The sequence below is a fragment of the Terrapene carolina genome, unplaced genomic scaffold, assembly GCF_002925995.2.
Source record: "Terrapene carolina triunguis isolate 2854851 unplaced genomic scaffold, T_m_triunguis-2.0 Scaffold58, whole genome shotgun sequence".
NCBI classification, from domain to species: Eukaryota; Metazoa; Chordata; order Testudines; family Emydidae; genus Terrapene; species Terrapene triunguis.
The window spans coordinates 109,830,537-109,854,086 of record NW_020664409.1 but is presented as its reverse complement, the minus strand read 5'-3'; the positions used below and the strand labels follow the sequence as shown (position 1 = coordinate 109,854,086).

At 49.4% G+C, this 23,550-nt stretch overlaps 1 protein-coding gene across 3 annotated transcripts in view; it reads left to right on the top strand.

The window, feature by feature from the left end:
* Positions 1–23,550, top strand: part of TOP1MT (DNA topoisomerase I mitochondrial) — a 52,930-nt gene that overhangs the window by 12,144 nt on the left and 17,236 nt on the right. Inside the window, exons 6-13 of one of the 3 annotated variants that reach the window (XM_026646893.1) lie at positions 2,180–2,295; positions 4,351–4,375; positions 7,515–8,963; positions 13,968–14,083; positions 14,545–14,666; positions 17,441–17,563; positions 19,114–19,301; positions 20,275–20,419. In XM_026646893.1, the coding sequence (XP_026502678.1) occupies positions 2,180–2,295; positions 4,351–4,375; positions 7,515–8,963; positions 13,968–14,083; positions 14,545–14,666; positions 17,441–17,563; positions 19,114–19,301; positions 20,275–20,419 (2,284 nt within the window). Of the gene's footprint in view, positions 1–2,179; positions 2,296–4,350; positions 4,376–7,514; positions 8,964–10,350; positions 10,602–13,967; positions 14,084–14,544; positions 14,667–17,440; positions 17,564–19,113; positions 19,302–20,274; positions 20,420–23,550 lie in introns of those variants that run through there. The other 2 variants (XM_026646896.2, XM_026646904.1) reach the window with 2 other exon arrangements.

Sequence of the window (23,550 nt, the reverse complement as noted above, 5' to 3'; positions counted from 1 at the left end):
AATCAGTCGTCACTCTTGAAATCTTGTCCCCTGCATGCAGCAGACCCTGTTGGCAGCGGGGATCCTGTGAAACTGCAATGATAGGAAATTCGCATGAAGACACTTCACTGTTTCTCTGCCAGTTCCTTTTCTCTTACAGTGAAGCTCTGCCGATGATTTTCTGGGTGGACGGCTGACTTTAAGAAGACTGCATTGAGATCCACAGTGCTTCTTGGGATACTGGAGTTAGTGAGGCAGGCAGACGTTGCTTGCTTTGGGGTTTGTAACTTTATTACAGACTGGTTGCTTGCCGTTAGGCAAGCCTAGAACGAGATCAGTCCTGGGGCATGCTGGGTATATCTGTAGTGAGATAGCATAGAGAGTGCTGTAGGCACAGTCATGCGAGTTAAAGACCCATTGTCCGGATGGTAGCTCCCCAGTGACACCTGCAGGCCAGGAATATGGCATGCTTACTCCTTAAAGCTATATCACCTCTTCTTTCCCCCCCACCCCTTTGGGAGTGACACTGTTTTTGCAGGTGCGGTAGTTAACTCTAGTGACTAATGTATCTGATCTAATATTAGCCCTAACAAATCTTAAGAGCAGGCAGCTCTGTGTTAACCCTGTTCCCGCCACTTCTAACGTGCTTCCAACACCAGTTGCAGCAGTGAACATTTGGAAGCACTCGTTGCCGTAAAGTGTCCCCACTCCCGCCCCAGGTGGGTAAATCAAAGCCGAGCAGGGGATTCATCGACACGACTTTCATTGAAATTAACGGGAGTTGTGTGGCTCATTCCCCTTGAAAGCCATACGCCCGGATCTGGGGGGGTTAAAAGGCCAGATGACAGTGTGATGGCCCCTTCACGTTTCGGAGGAGACAGCTCATCAGAGGAGCTAAGGGTGTCATTCCATGCACACCAAAAGAATGTTGATCTGCTGCTGTTGCTGCTTGGCCAGCTGCCCAGACCTGTGGGCCTGGATGAGTCTGTTTCCTGTCTCAGGCCCTGTGTCCTACGCCATCAGGTTCTCTTGTTTTGACTGGCTGGATCAGAGGTTGGGGGGTGAGCTGGGTCTGGCATTTACGGCCCTTGGTTCTATCCCGTTCCTGGGAGCCTCGCTGTTGATACACTCCGGCGAGTTGGGTCCGCGGACGGCTGCTGCAGCCCCTCGCTGGTTTAAGCTGGTCCTTCAGTCTCCAGAGATTCCAATGGGCCCATCTCCCGTCCCATCTGCAATCACTCCGCATCCTTGGGGCAAGTGCAGCGATAGCCTCTAGGGAAAAGCAGTCTCAGGAAAACATTTGAGTCTATTTACCTGCCTCTAATGTAATAAGCACAGCGTTAAAAAATCACCTGCCTACAAGTGAAAAATAACTGCTACCCAGCTTCCACAAACCCACCCCAGAGGTTTCAGGAATAAGCCCAGCAGTGCAAGCTTTATTAGTTGCTGTATTTAATTGCAACATATTATCAATCAACTTGACAGTAATTACACTTCTCTCTCTTGCTTCTGTTACGTCTCTTTCCCTTTGCTGGCTTCACTCCTTTCTTTTGTGTAATGGAGAACGGTGCGTCTTTCCTGCACTGTCTCAGCTCTTCTTTCTCTCTCGGTCTACACCCTCCCTCTCTCATGCCATGGCGATCTAATGGATGAGCCCTGGACTGGGACTCGGGAGACCTGGACTCTGTTCCTGGGTCTGCCACTGATTTTCTGGGTGACCTTGGGCACGTCACTTCCCCTCTGTGTGCCTGTTTTCTCTCCCACCCTTTGTCTATTTAGATTGTGAGCTCTTAGGGCAGGGAGTTTCTCTTACTATGAGTGAATACAGCACCATGCACTACGGGGCCTCGGTCTCAGCTGGGTTTCTAGCCAATGCCGTAATACAAATAAATGATATTTCTCTTTTCTAATTGCACTCATTAGTCTGTCTCACACCATTTCCATCTGTCGCTGCCGTAAGCAAATCCATTCTCATAAGGTGAGATTCAACAGCCCAGGTATGCAGTATTTGTCCAGCCCTTTAAAAATAGAGACACAGCTAGTGGGTCTGCAGCAGCGCGAATAGTGAGATTGTGGCATATAGTCGCTTGTTGCGTTGAAGAGGGGTTAGCCCTCTGCTTGTTGCTTTGGCAAGGGATCAGTGTATAACGCATCCTGCTTGAGATTCAAATCGGCCGCACCGACTCTCTCTTTGTTTCAGAGTCCTTGAGACGGCTGCCGATGGTCCGGATTGCAACGGCCAGGAAGTTTCTCATCCGAGGGAGCAGGAGGGTGAAGAGGGCCAGCCAAGGGAGGGGAGCGCTGAAAGGTTTGCACGCTGCGGCCTTTGTAGCATTTGCAGCTGCATGTTAATTTTCATTGAGGGCATTGTCTTGCCCTTGCTCTCAGATTGCATCAGGGTTGTCGTGCAACCTCATCTGGCTACAGAGATAGCAGGATTTTACATGAGTTTAAGATTCATACCCCCGGTCATTTCAACTCCTATTAGAAGTGTGGCGGAGGAATCAGGGTGTTCTTTAGACATCTCTAATCCAGGTGATCAGTGCTTGGTCCCGGCCACATCTGCACCTGCAGCTTGATTCCACGTCTCGCTGGTCCAGTTGGTAGCAGTGCAACAGCCTCGTTGAAATGGCTGGAAAGGCCCAGGATGGTCCATGTGTGGACGAAGCCACCTGCTTGTCTTTCTCAGTGAGCTTGTAGCATCAGGGTGGCAGCAGAGTGCTGGGCTGTTGTGAGGGAAGCTTGTGTGGCTGTTGTAGTTGTTGAGTGGAGAAACCAGAGGACTGTAGTCTCCAACGGGACCCTGTCTGCTTTGCAGCAGCTTGCAGAACCTCTTACCGGGGCCACGGTCCAGGCGCTGGTGGGCCTCCCCATTTCCAGGTTGCTGCTGGCGCTTGCAGATGAGTCTCCCCAAACGGAGGACTCTTGCGCTGCCTATGAGCATGTTTAAAGGCCCAGCTTCATAGGGCCAGTCATCGCATAGGCTGGTGTGTTTCAAGGGAATGTGGTGCTCGTCTGGGGAGAGCTAGGCGGGATGTGGAGCTGATCCTTGTCGTGCACGTTTATAAATAATAAAAGGTGCTGTTTGTTCTAGATCAGGGCACGCCCCGAAGAAAGTGAGAACTGGCCCTGAAGGGAAACTCCGGGTGACCGACGACAGAGACCTGGTAAGAAGCATCCTGAACTACCTGGAGCTGCTGTAGCCTCTGTAACTGATTCAGTATTTAAATTGCTGTGACAGGAGATGCCTGGGCACGTCAATTTCTTAGAGTGACGTGTTCCCGGAAGGTGAACTCTTTATAAGGCCGTTATGGCCTATCCAGCAAGTCTTGATGGATTGGAAAAAATGGGTCAGACCTTCAGCTGGTATAAATCCTTGTAGCTTCATCTTTCTCTTGCTCCTAATGTATTTAAAGAACCTCTTCTTCTTGCCTTTTACATCCCTTGCTCTATGTAACTCATTTAGTGCCTCGGCCTACCTGCTTGTGCTAGTCTTTTGGACTCCTCTGTAACTGGGCCCTCGCTGGCCTAGGCCCCAAAACACCCAGCGACCAACCGAGGTGCAGCACCTGTGTCCTTTTATTGTTTGTGTCCGTTCCCACCACCTATTATTTACAAGCATTTGCAGAGACCAACACTCTTGGAGACTACTAGCTTCCCAGCCAGCAGGGATCTAGAGCCCACACTCCTCCCTTTACTGTCTCACCCCTGCTTCCTGTTTCTTAGCCAGCTTTATAGGGCAGGCTGGCTACCCAGGCCTGCAGGTGGATCCCCTCTGGTAATTAGGGCATGGCCCCTCAGCCAGCCCAACTAACCCTTTTTCCTCTGGAACAGGGCTAACAGGGGCCTGGCTTGTTTCTCCTAGCCAGCACCCTGTTACATCCTCCTTAGCAATTTGTCCAGGTGTCCACTTTTTGTAGGATTCCTTTTAGATTTTTCAGATCATTAAAGAGTTCCTGATGAAGCCACATTGGCCTCTTACTATTCTTCCTTTCTTTCCTTCGCAGCAGGATAGTTTGCTGTTGCACCTTTAATATTGTCTATGGGAAACTGCCAGGTTTCCTGAACTTCTTTTTCCCTTGTATTTTCTACCCAGGGGGGTTACCAGTTCTTTGAGTTTGTTTAAGTCTGCTTTTTTGAAGTCCGTTGTCCTTATACTGCTCCTCTCACTTCTTCCTTCATTTCATGAGCACTGTCACCCAAATTGCCTTCAGCCTTCAGAATTACAACCAGTTCCTCCCTCTTAGTCAGAATCCAGTCTAAAATGGTTGCCCCCGGTTGCTTCTTCCACCTTCCAAAACAAAAAGTTGTCCCAGCACCTTCCAAGAACTTACGGGACATTTTATGTTTTGCCATATTATTTTCCCACAGATCTCTGTGTCATTAAAGTCCCCCTGTTACTAACGGGTCTTGTGTCATGGATATTTGTTTGTTCTAGAAAGGCCTCATAGAATCATAGAACTGGAGGGGACCTCAAGAGGTCGTCTAGTCCAGTCTCCTGCACTCATGGTAGGACGAAGTATTATTATCTAGACCATCCCTCTTCCTGGCTTGGTGGTCTACTATGACATCACACTTGTTTTTTGCCCCCTTTTGGCTTCACCCAGAGACTTTCATCTGCTCTGCCTCTCACCTGCTTATGGACCTCAAAACAAGAGTCTAATGCAACATCTCCTCCCTTTTTCCCCTGCCTGACAAGCTATACGCCTCTATAGTCCTCGCAAATTATGACACAACTGATTTGCCACACTGACAATCTTTATTCTGAATAATCAGTCACAGGTTCTTTCCCAAAATGGGCTCCACACAAATTTCCCTTAGAAACTCATCTTTGTCTCTCTGGGATTGAAGTGACAATAGAGTAGTGTAGTTTCTACTGTAACCTTACAAAGAAACCAAATAATTGTACTACCCATAATCATTAAACAGCTTAAACCTATCCAAATAGGCAACCCATGCACCCATTAGGGCCAGGCTAATAAATGAATTTCGTACTTATGCTCTAAAAGATTAGAAGAATTCAGGGATGAAGAATTAGTGAGTGGAGAACCTCAGAAGGCCACAGATCAGTTGACACCCAGTGCAGAGCCCAAGAGATTCTGAGAAAAGGGAAATAGATGGTGGTGTCTTATATCCCACATTACGCAGATGTCAGGGATGTTGTCAGGGTTCCCTCCCCACTCTGAACTCTGGGGTACAGATGTGGGGACCCGCATGAAAGACCCTCTAAGCTTATTTCTACCAGCTTAGGTTAAAAACTTCCCCAAGGCACAAATCCTTCCTTGTCCTTGGACGGTATGCTGCCACCACCAAGTGAGTTAGACAAAGATTTAGGAAAAGGACCACTTGGAGTTCCTGTTTCCTCAAAATATCCCCCCAAGCCCCTTCACCCCCTTTCCTGGGGAGGCTTGAGAATAATACACCAACCAAACAGGTAACCAAGGTGAGCACAGACCAGACTCTTGGGTTTTTAGGACACTAAAAACCCAATTAGATTCTTTAAAAAGAAAACTTTATTATAAAGAAAAAATAAAAGAAGCACCTCTGTAAAATCAGGATGGAAGGTAATTTTACAGGGCAGTCAGATTCAAAACACAGAGGATTCCCTCTAGGCAAAACTTTAAAGTTACAAAAACAGGGATAAACCTCCCTCTTAGCACTGGGAAAATTCACAAGCTAAAACAAAAGATACTCTAACGCATTTCCTTGCTATTACTTACTATTTCTGTAAGTTTAGATGTATCATTCAGTAGGAGTTAGATTACTTGCTTGGTCTCTCTCTTTGTCTCCAGAGAGAACACACCAAAAAAAACCTTCCCCCACAGATTTGAAAGTATCTTCTCCCCTTATTGGTCCTTTTGGTCAGGTGCCAACCAGGTTATCTGAGCTTCTTAACCCTTTACAGGTAAAGGAGGGATTTTATGCCACCCTTAGCTGTATGTTTATGACAGAGGTATATCCATATTTGTTTTGGTACCCCAATTACCATAAGGTCAGTGCCTGCCCCCATTCCATCAATGGCATTCTGGGTGTCCATAATTAACCATAATCATTAATATTAACAAATCACATCAATACTTCCTCAATCATTTCTTAATTCCTATGCGTCAGTGCAGTGTAACTACTTACCTATTGCCTAGCAACCAACCCTCCCATTTTACAGAATCTTGCAGTGTACCGTCGCTTTTGTGGTCCCTCACAAAAACATAAGAAAGACCCTACTGGGTCAAACCAAAGGTCCATCTAGCCCAGTATCCTGTCTTCTGACAGTGGCCAATGCCAGGTGCCCCAGAGGGAATGAACAGAACAAGTAATCATCAAGTGATACGTCCCGTTGCCAATTCCCAGCTTCTGGCAAACAGAGGCTAGGGACACCATCCCTGCCCATCCTGGCTAATAGCCATTGATGGACCTATCCTCCATGAATTTATCTAGTTCTTTTTTGAACCCTGTTATAGTCTTGGCCTTCACAACATCCTCTGGCAAGGAGTTCCAAAGGTTGATTGTGCGTTGTGTGAAGAAATACTTCCTTTTGTTTGTTTTACACCGGCTGCCTATTAATTTCATTTGGTGACCCCTAGTTCTTGTGTTATGAGAAGGAGTAAATACACTTCCTTATTTACTTTCTCCACACCAGTCATGATTTTACAGAACTCTATCATATCCACCATTAGCCGTCTTTTTTTCCAAGCTGAAAAGTCCCAGTCTTATTAATCTCTCCTCATATGGCAGACGCCCCATACTTCTAATCATTTTTGTTTTCAGAACCTTTTCCAATTCCAATATATCTTTTTTGAGATAGGGCGACCACATCTGCACACAGTATTCAAGATGTGAGCATACCATGGATTTATATAGAGGCAATAGGATATTTTCTGTCTTATTAACTATCCCTTTCTTAGCAATTCCCAACATTCTGTTCATTTTTTTGACTGCCGCTGCACATTGAGTGGATGTTTTCAGAGAACTATCCGCAATGACTCCAAGATCTCTCTCTTGAGTGGTAACAGCTAATTGAGACCGCATCATTTTATACGTGTAGTTGGGATTATGTTTCCCAATGTGCATTACTTTGCATTTATCAACATTGAATTTCATCTGCCATTTTTTGCCCAGTCACCCAGTTTTGTGAGATCCTTTTGTACCTCTTCGCAGTCTGCCTGGGACTTAACTGTCTTGAGTAGTTTTGTATCATCTGCAAATTTTGCCACCTTCCTGTTTACCCTTTTTCTAGATCATTTATGAATATGTTGAATAGGACTGGTCCTAGTACAGAGCCCTAGGGCTTGGCAGCCCTACCCTGTGTGCTTTTGTCACCTGGCCTTTTTGAACCTGATCTTTATATAAAACTTCCCTGAGCCGCCAATGCATGCGCCTGGTTATCTGAGGTTAGCCTGAGAAGCACCTGGCCCATGTCTGGGGACCAGAGCGTGCCCATGAAGATGCAGTAACAAAATCTAGGCTTTGGTCTGTAGATTTTTTCGCCTACTGCTAATTTTAACTCCCCTTCCCCCTTTTTTTTGTAAGGTTTCAAGACACCAGGAAACAAAAACTAATGGGGTTGGTGGTGAGAACGCGGCGTTCTCTGGAGATCTGGATGGTTCAGCGGAGGAAGTGGACATTACAGCCAAAGGCAGCACGAAAGGGGAAGAGGGGGAGAAAAACACTGAGCGGGAGCCAGGTTCATTCATTCCTGAGGCGCACAGAGAGGAGAAACGAGTCAAAGACAGGAAAAGAAAAAGGGAAGAGGAAAAGGAGAGAGGGAGCAGGGAGCAGAAGGAAACAGAAGTGAGGAAGAAAGAGATCAAAGAGAAGGGGAAACGTGAACTAAAGGAAAGTAAAGGGGGCGTGAGTAAGAAAGAGGAACCTAAAAAGGAAAGGGAGGGAAAGGACCAGGAGAAGAGAGATGGTGCAGAGCCCAGCAAAGCCAAGAGGGAGAAGGGAATCACTGAAGCCATCTCCAGAAAAGGCGAAGGGCCGAAGGAGATGGGAATGCAAGAGGGTCGCCCTAGGTTGAAAAGAGCAAAGGAGCCCAAGCAGCTGGAGAGTGGGGATGATGCAGAGGGATTGGATGGGGCGGCTGGTGATCGAAGGGAAAAGGAAAAGCGAGGGAGTGAGACAGCAGGGGAGGCGGAGAACAGGGCCAATACAGGAGAGGATGAAATACAGACGGAGAGAGGAAAGAACAGAACGGAAGAGAGAGAAAGGGCAGAGGGAGAAGAGAAGCCTGCCCAACGGCCAGCAAGAACAGCAGAGGATGAAGAGAAAAGGGAAGGTAAAGACACAGAGGGAGAGAAAAAGAATGTCAAAGCAAATAAGGAAGTGAAGGCAGGAAAGAACCAGAAAGAGAAAGGGCAGGAAAAGAGGGAAGAAAAGATAAAGGAAGCGAAAAACAAGAGGGAGAAAAGGGAAGGAGAGAAGAACAAAGAGATTGAAGAAAAGACGGGAAGGAAAAAACCACAGAAGGATAAAAGGGTGGAAGATGAGCAAGAAATGGAAAGGGCAGAAGATGGGGCAATAGAAGAACAAGAGGGAAGGGCTGAGAATGAGAAAAGAGATGATGTGGAGGAAGAGAGGAAAAGAAACAAAAGAATGAAGGATGAAAAAGAAATTAAGGAAGAGGAGGAGGATGAACAAGAGGGAGAAGGATGGGAAAGGAATGAAAGAATGGGAGGTGAACAGGAAATGGAGGAAAAGGAAAAGGAAGATGAAATGGAGAAAGATGAGACGAGGGAAACAAAGGAGAAACAAGGAAAGGAGACGAACCAGGCCAAGAAAAAAAACAAGGAGAGAAAAGCAAAGGATGAAAATAAACGCACAGAAGAGAAGGGAAGAAAGAGCAAAGAGAAATCCAAGGAGGTGGAGAATGAGGGGGGATCAAGGAAAAGGAAAAGCAAAGAGGAAGGAGACAAGAAGAAAAACAAGAAATTAAAGAAGGAGGAAGATGAGAAGGAAAAGAAGAAAGAGGAAAACAAGTGGAAGTGGTAAGCTTTCTGTGGGTTACCAGAGTGTGCTGGTGTTTGACGTGGGGGGAGATGTCAGGGATTATAGAGCTAATGGAATTTTACACTGATATTTTAAAATGTCAAAATATCCAATTTTATTAACTTTTTTGGGTGGAATTTTTCCCATTTGCCAACCAGCTACAGAGAAGGTCACATTATTTTTTGGAAATCTCAAAACTTTTTGGATTTGGGGCGGGGAGTGGGGAGAGGGAACAAAACAGGAAAAATGCATGGAGTTTTTTTTTTGCTAAATTTTTCCTTTTTTCTGACCAGCTTTAGCAGGGGGTTGGACTAGATGCCCTCCTGAGGTCCCTTCCAACCCTGATATTCTATGAAAATATACTCATGCATGTATGTTATAGAGCAGTCGGTGTAATTTCAATGCATGGGCATCATCTCATTTATTAATGCTGGCGTGTTTGCCCCACTGCTTTAAGGCAAAAGAAAATGGTTAAAAATAAAAGGGCAGCTTGCAAGATAGATAGATCCTTATACTGTACCATATACACACAGCATGTTTAAAAAGCACCTGCTGTTATTGGTGTAGCCAGCAGATGTCACTGTATGCTGGAGTTTTGTCTCAGATGGCTAGAATTCAGGTGGTTAGATCAGTGGTTTTTCAACCTGTGGTCCGCAGACCCCTGGGGGTCCGCAGAATATGTCTAAGGGGTCCGCGAAAGGTCGTCGTTACCATAGAACAGTGATTTTCAATCTGTGGACCCCAGGGGTCCACAGACACTGTCTAAGATTTCCAAAGGGGTCTGCACCTCCATTTGAAAATGTTTTGGGGTCGGCAAATGAGACAACCGCTGGGTTAGAAGATAGAGCCATCAGTTGGATGTTGTCCGGAATTTTTAACAAGTTCCACTGCATTCCTTGCAGAGTTGACCAGTGCTTCCCTCAGCAATAATTTTGCTGCAGTTCTTACATGACGTGGAGTCCAACCCTGTTTTAAATGGTATAATTTGCATTCCCTCTTGGTATGGGGAATCTTATTTAGTGATCCTACCTCCTTGAGCGGAGGGTATATTTCGATTACTCGCTGGACAAGTCTGGCTTGGCTGAATGAGGTGGTTGCATAGTAACTATGCACCCTGTGGTCTCCACGCCGACACCCCGTCTGTGACTACATTTCCCAGGATGCTGTGCTGCCCTGGCATGGAATGAAGTCCAGCGACCTGTAGATTGTTTTGATAGGAATTGCATGTCTTCACTTTTTTTTAGACCAGTGCCAGTCTCTCAAAAGCAGTGGCACGCTGGAGTGACCTGCCTTTGCAGCTCAGCCCAGGGGGGAGCTGTGTAGGAAGGGGATGAAACACTTCCACGGGAAAGGTCATGGGAGGTGACTGAGCTGAGACTGACTGCTGTTAGCATGTGGCTGGCTGCAGAGTGCCTGTCTCTTGCATGTGGTCGCTCTTACCCATGGAGGTGTCATAGCCGCTCTGCCGTGTGACATGACTGGATTTCGGGCATGTTTCCGCGTGGTGGGGTGCTGGTTAGACAAGCCATGGAGCATTTTCACCCCCATCCTGGCCGTGGGTGGCTCAGCAGCCTCCAGTCTTTGATACGTTTGCAGGTCAGTGCCGCTCGCAAGGGAGTGGTGAGTGGCAAAGCCAGGTAAGGTGGGTGAGGTGAGAGCTTTTATTGGACCAAGTTTCTGTTGGTGAGAGAGACCAGGTTTCGAGCTGCCCCGAGCTCTGCTGCCGGTCTGGGATCCGTACTCAGAGTGTCACAGCTGAATACAAGGTGTGGGACGGATTGTTTAGCATAAATACATATTTCCGGGGACCATTCAAGGTGAAATGGCCTGTTAACACCCCTCCAGTCATAGGGGGGAAGGAGGCAGAGAGAAGCAGCTGGGGAAGTTAGTTATTAGTGGGTTATAGATTGTCGTAATAAATCCAGCGTCTCTGTTCAGTCCATGATTTTTAGTGTTTAACAAAGTTATGAACGCAAGCTCCCAGATTCGTCTCCTGAAGGTGTTGTGCAGGTTTCCTTGGAGGATGAGGACTGATGGGTCAGATATGGAATGATCGCTTTGGGAAACGTGATCCCCCACAGGTGATGTGGTGTATTTGTCTTTTATCATTTGCCTGTGGGCGTTCGTTTGAGAGCGTAGCGATTGTCTGGTTTCACCCACAGAGTTCCTATTTGGGCCCATGGGGCCTGTGGCAATTTGGGGGTCCCTGCAGGAGTGCTGAAACCTGGGTAGAAGTGGGGGGCCACCGGCACTGGAACTGTGACCCTGCCCCTCTTCCCCCTGGGGCCCTGCCCCCCTGGCCAAACCAGGCAGAGGTAAGAGCTGCCCAGGGTGCCCGGGCCAATGTGGGGAGCCCTGGACCCTCCCCCTGCCCTGGGAGGGGGCCCCGGGGCCCTGAGAGCAGCCCCCAGCCGGTGTCCCTGCCTCATGGGGTGTGCCACCCAGGGCAGGTGAAGGGTCTGGGGCTCCCCCACAGCAGCCCAGGCTCCGTCGGCACCTCTTACCATGGCCCGGGTCCAGCTACTGGCCTGGAGGGGTGAGGCCTCAGGGGGGAGAGGAGGAGCAGGGGGCAGGGCCCTGTGGCAAGGGGGCGCTAAGGCCCACCTCAGCACCCCCCCCCCACTGGGAAGAATCTGGTGCCATTAGCAGGGGCTGCGCTTCGTGGTGGGGGAGCTGATCGCTTTGCCAGCTCCCTAGCTGTGAAGCCCAGCCCCTGCCGGTGTCACTCCGTGCCTGCCCAAGGCTTGAAGTTTGGGGGGCCAACGTGGTCCTCCTGCCCCCCAAAGTACGCCCATGTTAAAAAGTGGACAGGCATGGCCCTCCCACTTTTAAAAGTGGGGGGAGGGCATGGCCCCCTTGGCTCCCTGGTTCTGGTGCCCCTGGGCCCCCAGGGTGTGGGGGGCCCAACTGTTCTTTGTGCCCAGGGCCCCAATAAATTTTAATCAGCCTCTGTATGTGGGGCATTTAGTGCACTGGCTGAGGTACACCACATGTTGTGATAGCCGTGTGTAGGACCCCTGGATCCTGAAAGGTGCGTTGTGGAAAGTGTTGGTCATTGCAGCTGTGGAGGTATGTCTGCAGGTTTTGCATCTGTTGTTCTGGCAGGGCCTGGTGCCGCTTTGAGTTGGTGGGTCCTGGTTTGTGGGGAGCTTGCTTCTGATGATGAGCTTTGGGGGGGTGTTTGAAGGCCAGAAGAGGGGGTTCAGGAAAGAGTTCTTTCAGGATCGGGTCCCCATGGAGTGTGGGTTCTATTACAGCAATACTGCATGCAAAGGCAGGTCAGGCATTGGTGATACTGTCAGTCTGGGGTAAATTAGGCATCGGTGCAGCGTCTGTCTGTATGATGTGAACTGTCCTCACATCCTGTCTATCAAAGGCTCAATCAGGGAGCTGCTTTGGGCCAGATCCTCAGCTGGTGTAACTCAGTTTAGTCCCACAATTCTTGGATTTTTTAGCCAGATTTTTGCCTTGATTGTCTTTCTGCAGACAGCAAACCTGCTGGTCTGACGTGTTCTTTCTGTTGCGTATTACACCCCCCAGGGAGGGGAAAAGCTAAAATACTTTCGACTCCCACCCAGAAAAGCGTGGAAGTTCTCAGCAGTTTTTGGGGGCCTCCTGAGTCATTCTACTTGTTGTGCCAGGGTTTGGCAGGGCAGCGCGGAGCACGCTTCAGATTCGCCAGTTTGCCGTGTGCGTGGCAATGTTTTGGCATGATGAGATGATATGAGAGCACGGTGTGATCCTTAGTCTATGTCAAAGTCCAAGGGCACAAAATGTATCTATTATCTAGATCGCCCTCACCCCCAAACTCCCCTCAACTAATTTTTCTCTATCACAGATGTTTGTTGAAGGATCTGCATTCACAGCTAGGGTTGCAGTGATCTTAGAATCGCAGCTGATTAGCTGGGGGTCGCAAAGTTGGTTAGCGTGAGGATCACACATGTGAGCAATACCGATCAGGGTGTCCTTGCCCTGGCAGCAGGCTATGGAAAGTGATGTGATTCCTGCTCTGGAGTGTAGGTGTGTCTGTTTCAGTCGCACAGAAATGAAGCCGGCTGGGGGGGCGGGAGGGGACACATAGCAGACAGCATAACCTCCGTCCCTCCACAGCCGCTGTGCAAGCCTGAGTCTATGTCCCAGATTTTCAGTCCCCTTCCCAAGTCCTTGCTTGGAGGCTAATGCATTAGGGGGTAAATAAAAGGTGAGTGGACAGACCTCCTCCTGCAAGTGCTGCTGTTAGAGGAAACTGCTTCACGAAAGGAGCCGTAAGGGTTATGCCGTGGCATTTAGGGACTCTGCGTAAAAACAACACTGCGGCCCCATTTTTTAATTATGTTAAATGTGGGGGTCTAGAAGTGAATATAACAGGGCTGGGTTGCCTCACGCTCTCCCCGCTCTCCACCGTATCGTGTTGAAGCCCCACACTGCTTATCCGCCCTCGCCGCTTACCATGCACCCCCTTCACTCTGCTCCCCCTCCGTTCAACTGCTTCTCCCATCTCCATGCCTTCTGTCTAGATGCTTGTGTCACCGTGGTGTCGTAGCACATCACCATCACTAACGGATTTTAGCTTCACCATACTCCAGTGAGGGAGCGCAGTATTATCCCCACTGTACAGATGGGGAAACTGAGGCACGGGGTGGCTTAAGTGACTTGCCCATGGTCATATAGGGAGTCATTGGCTGAGCTGGGAATTGGATTCATGTCGCCTGAGTACCAGTGCAGCACCCTGTCCACTACAACTAGACCATCCTCCTTAGCCTGGTTCCTTTCACACCATCCCCCTACCTGCGGGGTACCTTCCTGAGCTGATCCACAAGCCCCCTGCTCCAAATCTTTTCCTAAGACCCATTTCTCCCACGATGCCTACAGGAAGCTCATCGACTCGGTCCCCACCATGTCCTGGGCTGGTGGTATCCCAAATGAAGCAGCAGGGAATTGACGATCTGAGTAATGCATGTGCTGAGACCTCCCTAACCATTCCCGGTGCTTTTCTCTCTAAGGTGGGAAGAGGAGAAGACAGACGATGGCGTGAAATGGAAACAGCTGGAGCACAAAGGCCCCTACTTTGCCCCTCTCTACGAGCCGCTCCCTGACGATGTCAAGTTCTATTACGACGGTGCGTCCTGTTTTGTCACTGATACTGCAAAACGTAGCAATATTCCTGACACGGCGCAGCTGGTAAAATGGGCCAAACAAAGAATACAGTTCGTCCGAAGCAGACTGTCTTGCCATGGGCCTGGCAAGAGGCTAATTTTGCAGCCTCTCTGATTGCAGAATGTGGAGTTAAACACTGACTGTTTTTTAAAAGCCAATGCATTTAGAGAAATCCCGGGCATTCAGAAATCATGAGATTTCCCCCTGCTCCCCCGTTGGTTTGAAAATTGTGGAAGAAAAAAATTGCTTTAAAAGAAAATAATAAATGGTGGGGTTGGGGGAGGGGTACTTGCCTTACGGTACATGAGCCTTTAGGGTTAATTCGCTTCACGCTTTCAAATGTTTCTCTGCAGCCAGCTTGGACGGAGGGGGGATTAGGGCAGGCGGGTGACCGATGATAAAGCACACTCTGTTCCTGTACAGGCAAACCCATGAAGCTGAATGTGGCCACGGAGGAAATTGCCACCTTCTATGCAAAAATGCTAGATCACGAATATACAACCAAGGAGATTTTCCAGAACAACTTCTTCTATGACTGGAGAAAGGTACCTGCTTTGTGGGCGCGTAGTCACTGCTCCTTGGCCATAAGAATGCACGTGGGGGGGGGGATGGAAGGCTGCGTCTCTAGGGGGCGGAGCTGAGCTTGCAGTGCATGGCCTGTGGTGTCTGGTAGAGATGGGAACAGTAAGGGGTGTGTTTGTGGGTGGAGCAGTAGAGGGGATGTACCATAAGGCGGCTTAGCATTTTCACGTCCTTGCTTTTGTGGGTTTGAGTCAAGAGGTGTTTGTAGCATCCCAGCTCGGACTGCTTCCCGTTAGTTTTTGGGTATTAATTACCTAGGTTTTTTTAAACTGTTTAATAGGAGGTGCTGTTAGATGAGAGAGGGGAGGGCAGACGTGTGTGTGAGAGTGGTGGTAGGGGTATGAGCTGGATTAAGCCTTGTTATGGGCTGAGTTAAACCTCATTGAAACTGGTGTGTGAATGTGTCCTTCACTTAAGAGACAGTTAAGGGGCCACGCCTAAAACAAGGTGTAATAGTCTGTCCAGAAGCTCGCACCACGTGGGCAGAAGGTTTCACTGGGTTTTGTTCTGCTTAGTTGCATGTCTGTGAGTGTGGGGAAAACGTCGAGCCAGGGGCAGATGAGGACCAGAGCGATTGAGGCAGAGAAAGAAAGCTTAGCAAGAGCCTATAAGCACGGTGTGACCCTGGGAGAAGCGTAGAGAGAGTTTTGGGGTCTGGTGTTGGCTAAAGAGGTGTAGGGCTGTAGGCAGAGAAGCTAGCCCAGGGGTGGGCAAACTTTTTGGCCCGAGGGCCACGTTGGGGTTGCAAAACTGTGTGGAGGGCGGGTAGCGAAGGCTGTGCCTCCCCAAACAGCCCTGGCCCCCACCCCTTATCTGACCCCTCCCACTTCCCACCCCCTGACTGCCCCCCTCAGAACCTCCAGCCCATCCAACCCCCCCTTGTCCCCTAACCGTCCCTTCCCGGGACCCCCTGCCCCTAACCACTCCCGGGACCCCACTCCCTATCCAACCCCCCTGTTCCTTGTCCCCTGACCCCTAACCACATACCCCCCCAACAGGCCCCCTGGGACTCCCACGCTTATCCAACCCCCCTGTTCCCCATTCCCTGACTGGCCCCCCCCCCGAACCTCCACCCCCTCCAACTGCCCCCTGTCCCCTGACTGCCCCCCGGGACCCTCCACCCCTTATCCAACCCCCCGGTCCCCTTACCATGCCGCTAAGAGCAGCATGTCTGGCAGCCGCGCCGCCCGGCTGGAGCCAGCCACGCCGCCGTGCTGCCCTGCAGGAGCTCGCAGCCATGCCACCCAGAGCGCTGCCCACGCAGCGGTGTGGCTGTGGAGGAGGAGGGACAGTGGAGGAGGGGCTGGGGGCTAGCATCCCCGGCTGGGAGCTCAAGGGCCGGGCAGGACGGTCCCTGGGGGGGGGGGGTGTTCCAAAGAGGATGGAGCTCGGCTGTTCTCAGTGGTACCAGGTGACAGAACAAGTTGTAGTGGGGGAGGTCTAGGTTGGATATTAGGAAAAACTTTTTCACTAGGAGGGTGGTGAAGCACTGGAATGCGTTACCTAGGGAGGTGGTGGAGTCTCCTTCTTTGGAGATTTTTAAGGCCCGGCTTGACAAAGCCCTGGCTGGGATGATTTAGTTGGGAATTGGTCCTGCTTTGAGCAGGGGGTTGGACTAGATGACCTCCTGAGGTCCCTTCCAACCCTGATATTCTATGATTCTATGTGGGCCGTAGTTTGCCCACCTCTGAGCTAGCCCCTGGTTTGGGTTCCTCCTGCATTTGGAGAAGCAGGACTTTCAGCATTCCTTGTCAATAAACCAGATTACATCAAATAAAATACCAGACTCCATCCACAGTTTCTGCTCTCAACTGGAACATCGCCAGGTTTCTGAACTCTGACTAGCCGCTCAGGGGCAACAATATTTTATCATTCAGCAGTTACACATGAGGACTTCTCTGTTGCAGGAGAAAATCTCACAGAACAGTGACTCCTCTCAGAGCAGGTTTTATGGTCACCTGGCCACTGGCGATAATGCTTCCATGCCCAGCAATCCCACGTAGATCAGGCTTGTGTGTGTGCCTGGCTTGGAATTCCTTCCTTGTCTGCTCTGAGCTGTGGTTTAGTGCTGCTGTTCCACCCCAGAGGTGGTTGCATTGCACGGGTGTCTGAAGTGATCCCCACACACAGACTTTGAAGTATTCAGTTTTTATCGGTAAATGTGGATTTCACCAAACATGTGCAATCCAAAGCAAAAATGTTCCCGTCAGTAATTGAAATTTACAGATGGGCAAAGTAAGAAAAATGCTGCTTGAGAACTTAGTAGAGTTTGGTTTAAGGATATTTACTTTGTATGTTTTGACAGGGGATGTTGACAGTTTTTGTTGGAACGGTTATAAAGCTTTAACTTTTTGAATCTCAGCAGCAGCTGTCATTAAATAATCATGGTTTGACATACACACGCACCACCGTGAAAGTTTTAAATCAAGAAAAAATTGGACAAAATGATTAGAAATAAACATGGATATTATCCACTGAAATTATGAACAAATAAATTCTGTCATCCCTGCCTGTACACAGGCTCAGACTTTCAAAAGCGGCCACTAGTTTAGAAAAATAAACGTTTCAGATGCAGCTTAATCCTAGCCTTTGATTTCAGCATTGATAGCACAGTTGTAAAACCACTGCTCGGCAGACTCTCCAGAAACCTAGGTTATTTCCCCTCCATGCAGCTTAACCCCAGTCATAAATGAGATTTGCCTGCCTGTTCTCCAAGTCTCTTCTGGCTTTTGCTCAGGAAATGACCTCGGAGGAGCGGAAGAAGATAAAGCATCTGGAGAAGTGCGACTTCAAAGAGATGCACAAGTACTTTGTGGACAAAAACGAGGCCCGGAAAGCTTTGCCCAAAGAGGAGAAACAGGTTAGGATGCTGTTTCTAATGACTCCTGTGGATGGTTGGTAAATATTTAGTCTGGGTGTGGGTGGCTTAATTTCCTTATGCCAGATGTTTTGCGTCACTCTGTGCGATTGGAAAATGAATACACCTCTACCTCGATATAACGCTGTCCTCAGGAGCCAAAAAATCTTACCGCGTTATAGGTGAAACCACGTTATATCGAGCTAGCTTTGATCCACTGGAGTGCGCACCCCCCCCCCCGGAGTGCTGCTTTACCGCGTTATATCTGAATTCCTGTTATATCGGGTCACGTTATATCAGGGTAGAGGTGTACTTCTGATTCAAAATCATGTATCTGTTACCTGGGTAGTAGTCTATAACCTCTTCCTGTTACCCTCCTCCATCCCTGCCCGTTTGTCACGCTCATTTGCTGCCCCTTGTCTTAAAACAGGGCAGGGGAAAACTTATTTTTCACACCTTTCTGGGTAGAGACATGGAAGCAAAGTCAGACTCCAGTAGGTTTAAATTATCATCCCTCAAACGCCCATAACATTTGCCTTTCGAGATTTGTGTCTATGGAGTTACTGGCCAGTTCTCCAGAAGAAAGAATTTGTTTCTGATGCAGCCGCTCGATCTTAGGCTCCAATCCTGTAATCGGATCTCTGTCCTGTTGACTTCATTGTGACTCCACACAAGCATCAAATTCTGCTAGTGTGGATCATCTGGCAGGGTCGTGGCTGTTCAAATTCTGTGAGGACACGTTAAGCCATTAGCCACGTACTTCTCACTGAGCGCACTTGGGCTACCTGTGTGTGTGTGTGTGTAATGTAGTGGCTTTAGAGGATGTAATCATGTCTTTCTCCTAATGGCTCTCCCCAGCAATGATAAAATCCACGCTAATTACGGCAATCAGTGAAATTGCTCGTTTAGCTCCAGTGCGTTGGGGCTTGTGCTTTTCCTGTCCAGGCTTGATCCGTGATGGTGCTGTGGTATCCTGTATCACAGGCGCTGACTTTTATTTCTCCCGGTGGATGTTCCACCCATGCTCTGCCTGGAGGCCCTTCCCCGAGGCTCCACCCATGCTCCGCCTCTTCCCGCCCCGCTCGCTGCTTTCCGCCCTCCCCTGAGTGCCTCCCGCCAGCCGCTAAACAGCTGATTGATGACCCCGCTGAACAGCTCTGGCTGATGGGTGCGGCACACCTCCATTTTTTTTTCTTTGGGTGCTTGAGCCCCAGAGCACCCACAGATTCAGTGCCTATGACCTGTATGTGTACAGCCATGGATCATTTAATAATGTAGTGATTAATACTGATTCTGCCTCTTCCAGTCCCCCTGCTTCGAAAAGAGAGGTTTGACTTATTTCCAGCCATTGAGTATCCACGCACTGTCAGTGCTGTTGGTTGATTGCTGGCAGTCGGTTTGAAACTCCGTGGCAGGGGGCTGGTTTCTGATTCTTAAAGCTCTTGAATTTGTGAACCAACTTTCTTCTGGAAGACCCGTGGGTAATGGTAGGTGCAGCAGCCGGGGTAGCACCTTGGACTGGTGGTTTCTCCATGGATTGTTTTTTAAATCAGAAACTGAAGGAGGAGGCAGATAAGATCCAGGAGGAGTATGGGTACTGCATCCTCGACGGGCATCGGGAGAAAATAGGCAACTTCAAAACCGAGCCCCCGGGGCTGTTCCGTGGGCGCGGGGACCACCCTAAAATGGGCATGCTGAAGAAGAGGATCATGCCAGAGGACGTCATCATAAACTGCAGCAAGTGAGTGAGTTCCCATTAGCTAGAACTTAACTCTTCAGGCTAGATCCTCTGCTTGTGTCAATGGACTTTGCTCCATTAAAGGCCAACATTTTCTCCCTGGCGTTATCCTTGGCTTTATTCAAGTCACTCTGCTACCCGCCTGCTTCCAGCAGGGCTAGGTCACTGCTTTGCTCTACTGTTACTCCTGAGATGTAAATTCACATGGGACATCTTGAGCCTCCTCTTCTGAGGAGTTTTCCCCTTTCTACGCGACAGGTACATTTCGCAGTCAAATCCTGCATAGATACAGATGAAGTGGCCCAGGAGTAGCCAGTCAACTCCAATCTCCCATCTGTGGAGGGATTTCTTATGAAAGCTTTGCAAAGGAGAAACACGTGGTGGGATGCCCTTTATTGCTTCTTTGGGAGGTCTGAGGAAAGCCTGAGAGATTCGCTCCATACCCTGCCCCGCCCCGAATCCTGCTTGTTTCTACCTTAGAAATATCAGGAATGCAGTTGTCAACATTATGCTTGTTGGAGGACTGCATGGAGGGCTGTGAGCTGCGGCTTGGGAACTTTCTGAGCCCTTCATTAAAGAGGGCAGGGTTAGCAAAGAGCGTTTCTCCCTTGGATTTGACTTAAATAAGTGTTAATCCGATATTATGCAGTTTGGGTAAAAAAGTCGCTTCCCCACTCAATGAGATTCAATTGCTGGGTGTACCCAGTGCCGTTAAACCCACTACTTCTCCAGTTGTCTCTAGTCTTCTGGGTAAAAGACCTGGATGTTTAATATTGTAACTAAGCAGAAAATCTCTTTACTCCTTTACAAGAACAAACCTTGCCTATTAAAAGAGAAGCCATCGGGGCTCAAGTCCATCTCTTTTCCCTTGGTTGGCGTTTTGTGTCATTCGCATTGGGTTGGTTTTGATCGGTCTTTGAACAGAAGGGCCCAGGGAGTGGTCGTAATTTTGCTTTGCATCCTCTCCACCCCACAGGGACTCTCAAACCCCCGAGCCTCCATCGGGTCACAAGTGGAAGGAAGTGCGCTGTGACAACACCGTCACGTGGCTGGCCTCGTGGACTGAGAACATCCAGAACTCGATTAAGTACATCATGCTGAACCCGAGTTCCAAGCTAAAGGTGGGTGTGCTGTTCCTTGTCAGACCATCGGTTTGCCATTTGATTGACTCCTTTTATGCCACAGTCCACGTACGCGCCCGTAGAGGAGCAGTTGGCACAATCTTCTGTGTGCTGCATCTTTGCGTATTTGTCCGGTGAGACTGTCAATGCATCGTATGGCTGCCCCGGTAACATCACAAGCCTTGCGAGAGAAGCTAGAGGCTCTTGAAATTGGAAGCTTTTGCAGTTATGCCTCTGACTTTGGATTTGTATGGAAAGATCTTTCTGTCTTAAAGAGAGGCCAAGTGGCCGAATGGATAGAGCACCAGACCGGGACTTAGGAGATATGGGTTCTACCCCCGTCTCTGCCACTGAGCTGCCAGGAGACCCCCTGTGAAATCTGGTCTTTTGTGTGCTTTTACCCTATGCTATACAGATTTCATGGGGGAGACCAGCGTTTCTCAAATTGAGGGTCCTGACCCAACAGGGAGTAGCAGGGGAGGTCACAAGGTTATTTTAGGGGGGTTGCGGTATTGCCACCCTCACTTGTGTGCTGCCTTCAGAGCTGGGCAGCTGGAGAGCGGCGGCTGCTGACTGAGGGCCCAGCTCAGAAAGCAGCAGTGCAGAAGTAAGAGTGGCAATACCATACCATGCCATCATTACTTCTGCATTGCTGCTGGCGACGGCTCTGCCTTCAGCGCTGGGCTCCCGGCAGCAGCCGCCGCTCTCCAGCTGCCCAGCTCCGAAGGCAGCGCCGCCGCCAGCAGCCGTGCAGAAGTAAGGGTAGCAGTACCACAACCCCCCCTACAATAACCTTACAGCCTCCCCACAATTCCTTTTTGGGTCAGGACCCCTACAATTACACCACCACGAAATTTCAGATTTAAATAGCTGAAAGCATGAAATTTACAATTTTTAAATCCTATGACCATTAAATTGACCAAAATGGACCGTGAATTTGATAGTGCCCTAGTTATAATGATTCACTAAGATGGGTAGAACCTGGCTTGGGAGACTGTTCTGTTTTATAGTAACCCCGGCGATGATGGTTTTGATAGTCTAAATGGGCCCGTATTGGGCTTAATATTAGCAACATGCTTTGTTCTCCCTTTTTACTTTAAAAAAGGCAATTTAAATCTGGATATGTTCTCCAAGTACAACAGGAAGGTTAATAAACATGCAAAAGTCAGGGCACAATATCAAAGCTTTCATTGTAGCATTAACTCAGCTAGATTGCATTTAGGTTCACATCGAACAGTCTGTTAGTAATCAAATATGATAGATGTGTAATAATGGAGAGTTAGTGCTTTATCATGGCTTGATTTATATTCCTAATCTTCTGACAATGAGGGTATGTCTACACTACGAGAGTAGTTCGATTTTAGTTAAATCGAATATGTGCAATCGATATTAGAAAGTCGAACGTGTGTGTCTACACTAAGGACAGTAATTCGACTTTGTCAGTCCACAGTACCAGGGAAAGCGTCGACATTGGAAGCAGTGCACTGTGGGCAGCTATCCCACAGTTCCCGCAGTCCCCGCTGCCCATTGGAATTCTGGGTCGAGCCCCCAATGCCTTCTGGGTAAAAAAATGTGGCGAGGGTGCTTTTGGGTAACTGTCGTCATCCGTCAGTCACTACCGCCCTGCCTCCCTCCCTGCCTCCCTCCCTGAAAGCGCCGGCGGGAAATCAGTTCGCGCACTTTTTGATCAGTGACAGCGCGGACGCCACAGCACTGCGATCATGGATCCCGCTGCGACCATCGCTGCAGTTGTGGCCGTTCTCAACGCCTCGCACCTTATCATACACCTTACCCTGAGGCAGATGCAGAGTAATCAGGCGAGGAGGCTACGGCACCGCCGTGAGGGCCTGAAGTCGGAGAGTAGCACAGAGCTGTCAGAAACCACGAGCCCCAGCGCCCAGGACATCACGGTGGCAATGGGGCATGTGGATTTTGTTGAACGGCGATTCTGGGCCCGGGAAACAAGCACGGACTGGTGGGACCGCATAGTGCTTCAGGTCTGGGATGAATCCCAGTGGCTGCGAAACTTTCGCATGCGGAAGGGCACTTTCCTGGAACTTTGTGACTTGCTGTCCCCTGCCCTGAAGCGCAAGGACACCCGCATGCGAGCAGCCCTGACTGTCCAGAAGCGAGTGGCCATAGCCCTCTGAAAGCTTGCAACGCCGGACAGCTACCAGTCAGTCGCGAACCACTTTGGCGTGGGCAAATCTACCGTGGGGGTTGTTGTCATGCAAGTAGCCAAGGCAATCGTCAAGGTACTGCTGTCAAAGGTAGTGACCCTGGGAAACGCGCAGGCCATCATAGATGGCTTCGCTGCGATGGGATTCCCAAACTGCGGTGGGGCTATAGATGGGACTCACATCCCTATCCTGGGACCGGGCCACCAGGCCAGCCAGTACATCAATAGAAAGGGCTACTTTTCAATGGTGCTGCAAGCACTGGTGGACCATCGGGGACGGTTTACAAACATCTATGTCGGATGGCCGGGCAAGGTTCATGACGCTCGCGTGTTCAGGAACTCTGGTCTGTTTAGACGGCTGCAGGAAGGTATTTACTTCCCGGACCACAAGATAACTGTGGGGGATGTGGAGATGCCTACAGTGATCCTCGGGGACCCAGCCTACCCACTAATGCCCTGGCTCATGAAGCCCTATACTGGCGCCCTGGACACAGAAAAAGAACTGTTTAACTACCGGCTGAGCAAGTGCAGAATGGTGGTGGAGTGTGCTTTTGGCCGTCTCAAGGGGAGATGGAGAAGCTTACTCACTCGCTGTGATCTCAGCGAAACCAATATCCCCATCGTTATTGCAGCTTGCTGTGTGCTCCACAATCTCTGTGAGAGCAAGGGGGAGACCTTTATGGCGGGGTGGGAGGTTGAGGCAAATAGCCTGGCTGCTGATTACGCCCAGCCAGACAGCCGGGCGATTAGAAGAGCCCAGCGGGACGCGCTGTGCATCCGGGAGGCTTTGAAAGCCAGTTTCAAGGCTGAGCAGGGTACCCAGTGACTTTTAAGTTTGTGGACACAGAGGCAGAACTTGCCCCCCTTTCTTTACCCAGTTGCCGTCGACTATCCTCTCCACTTACATACCCCCTTCACCCCCTTCCCAAAAAATAAAGTCTGTTCTGTTTTG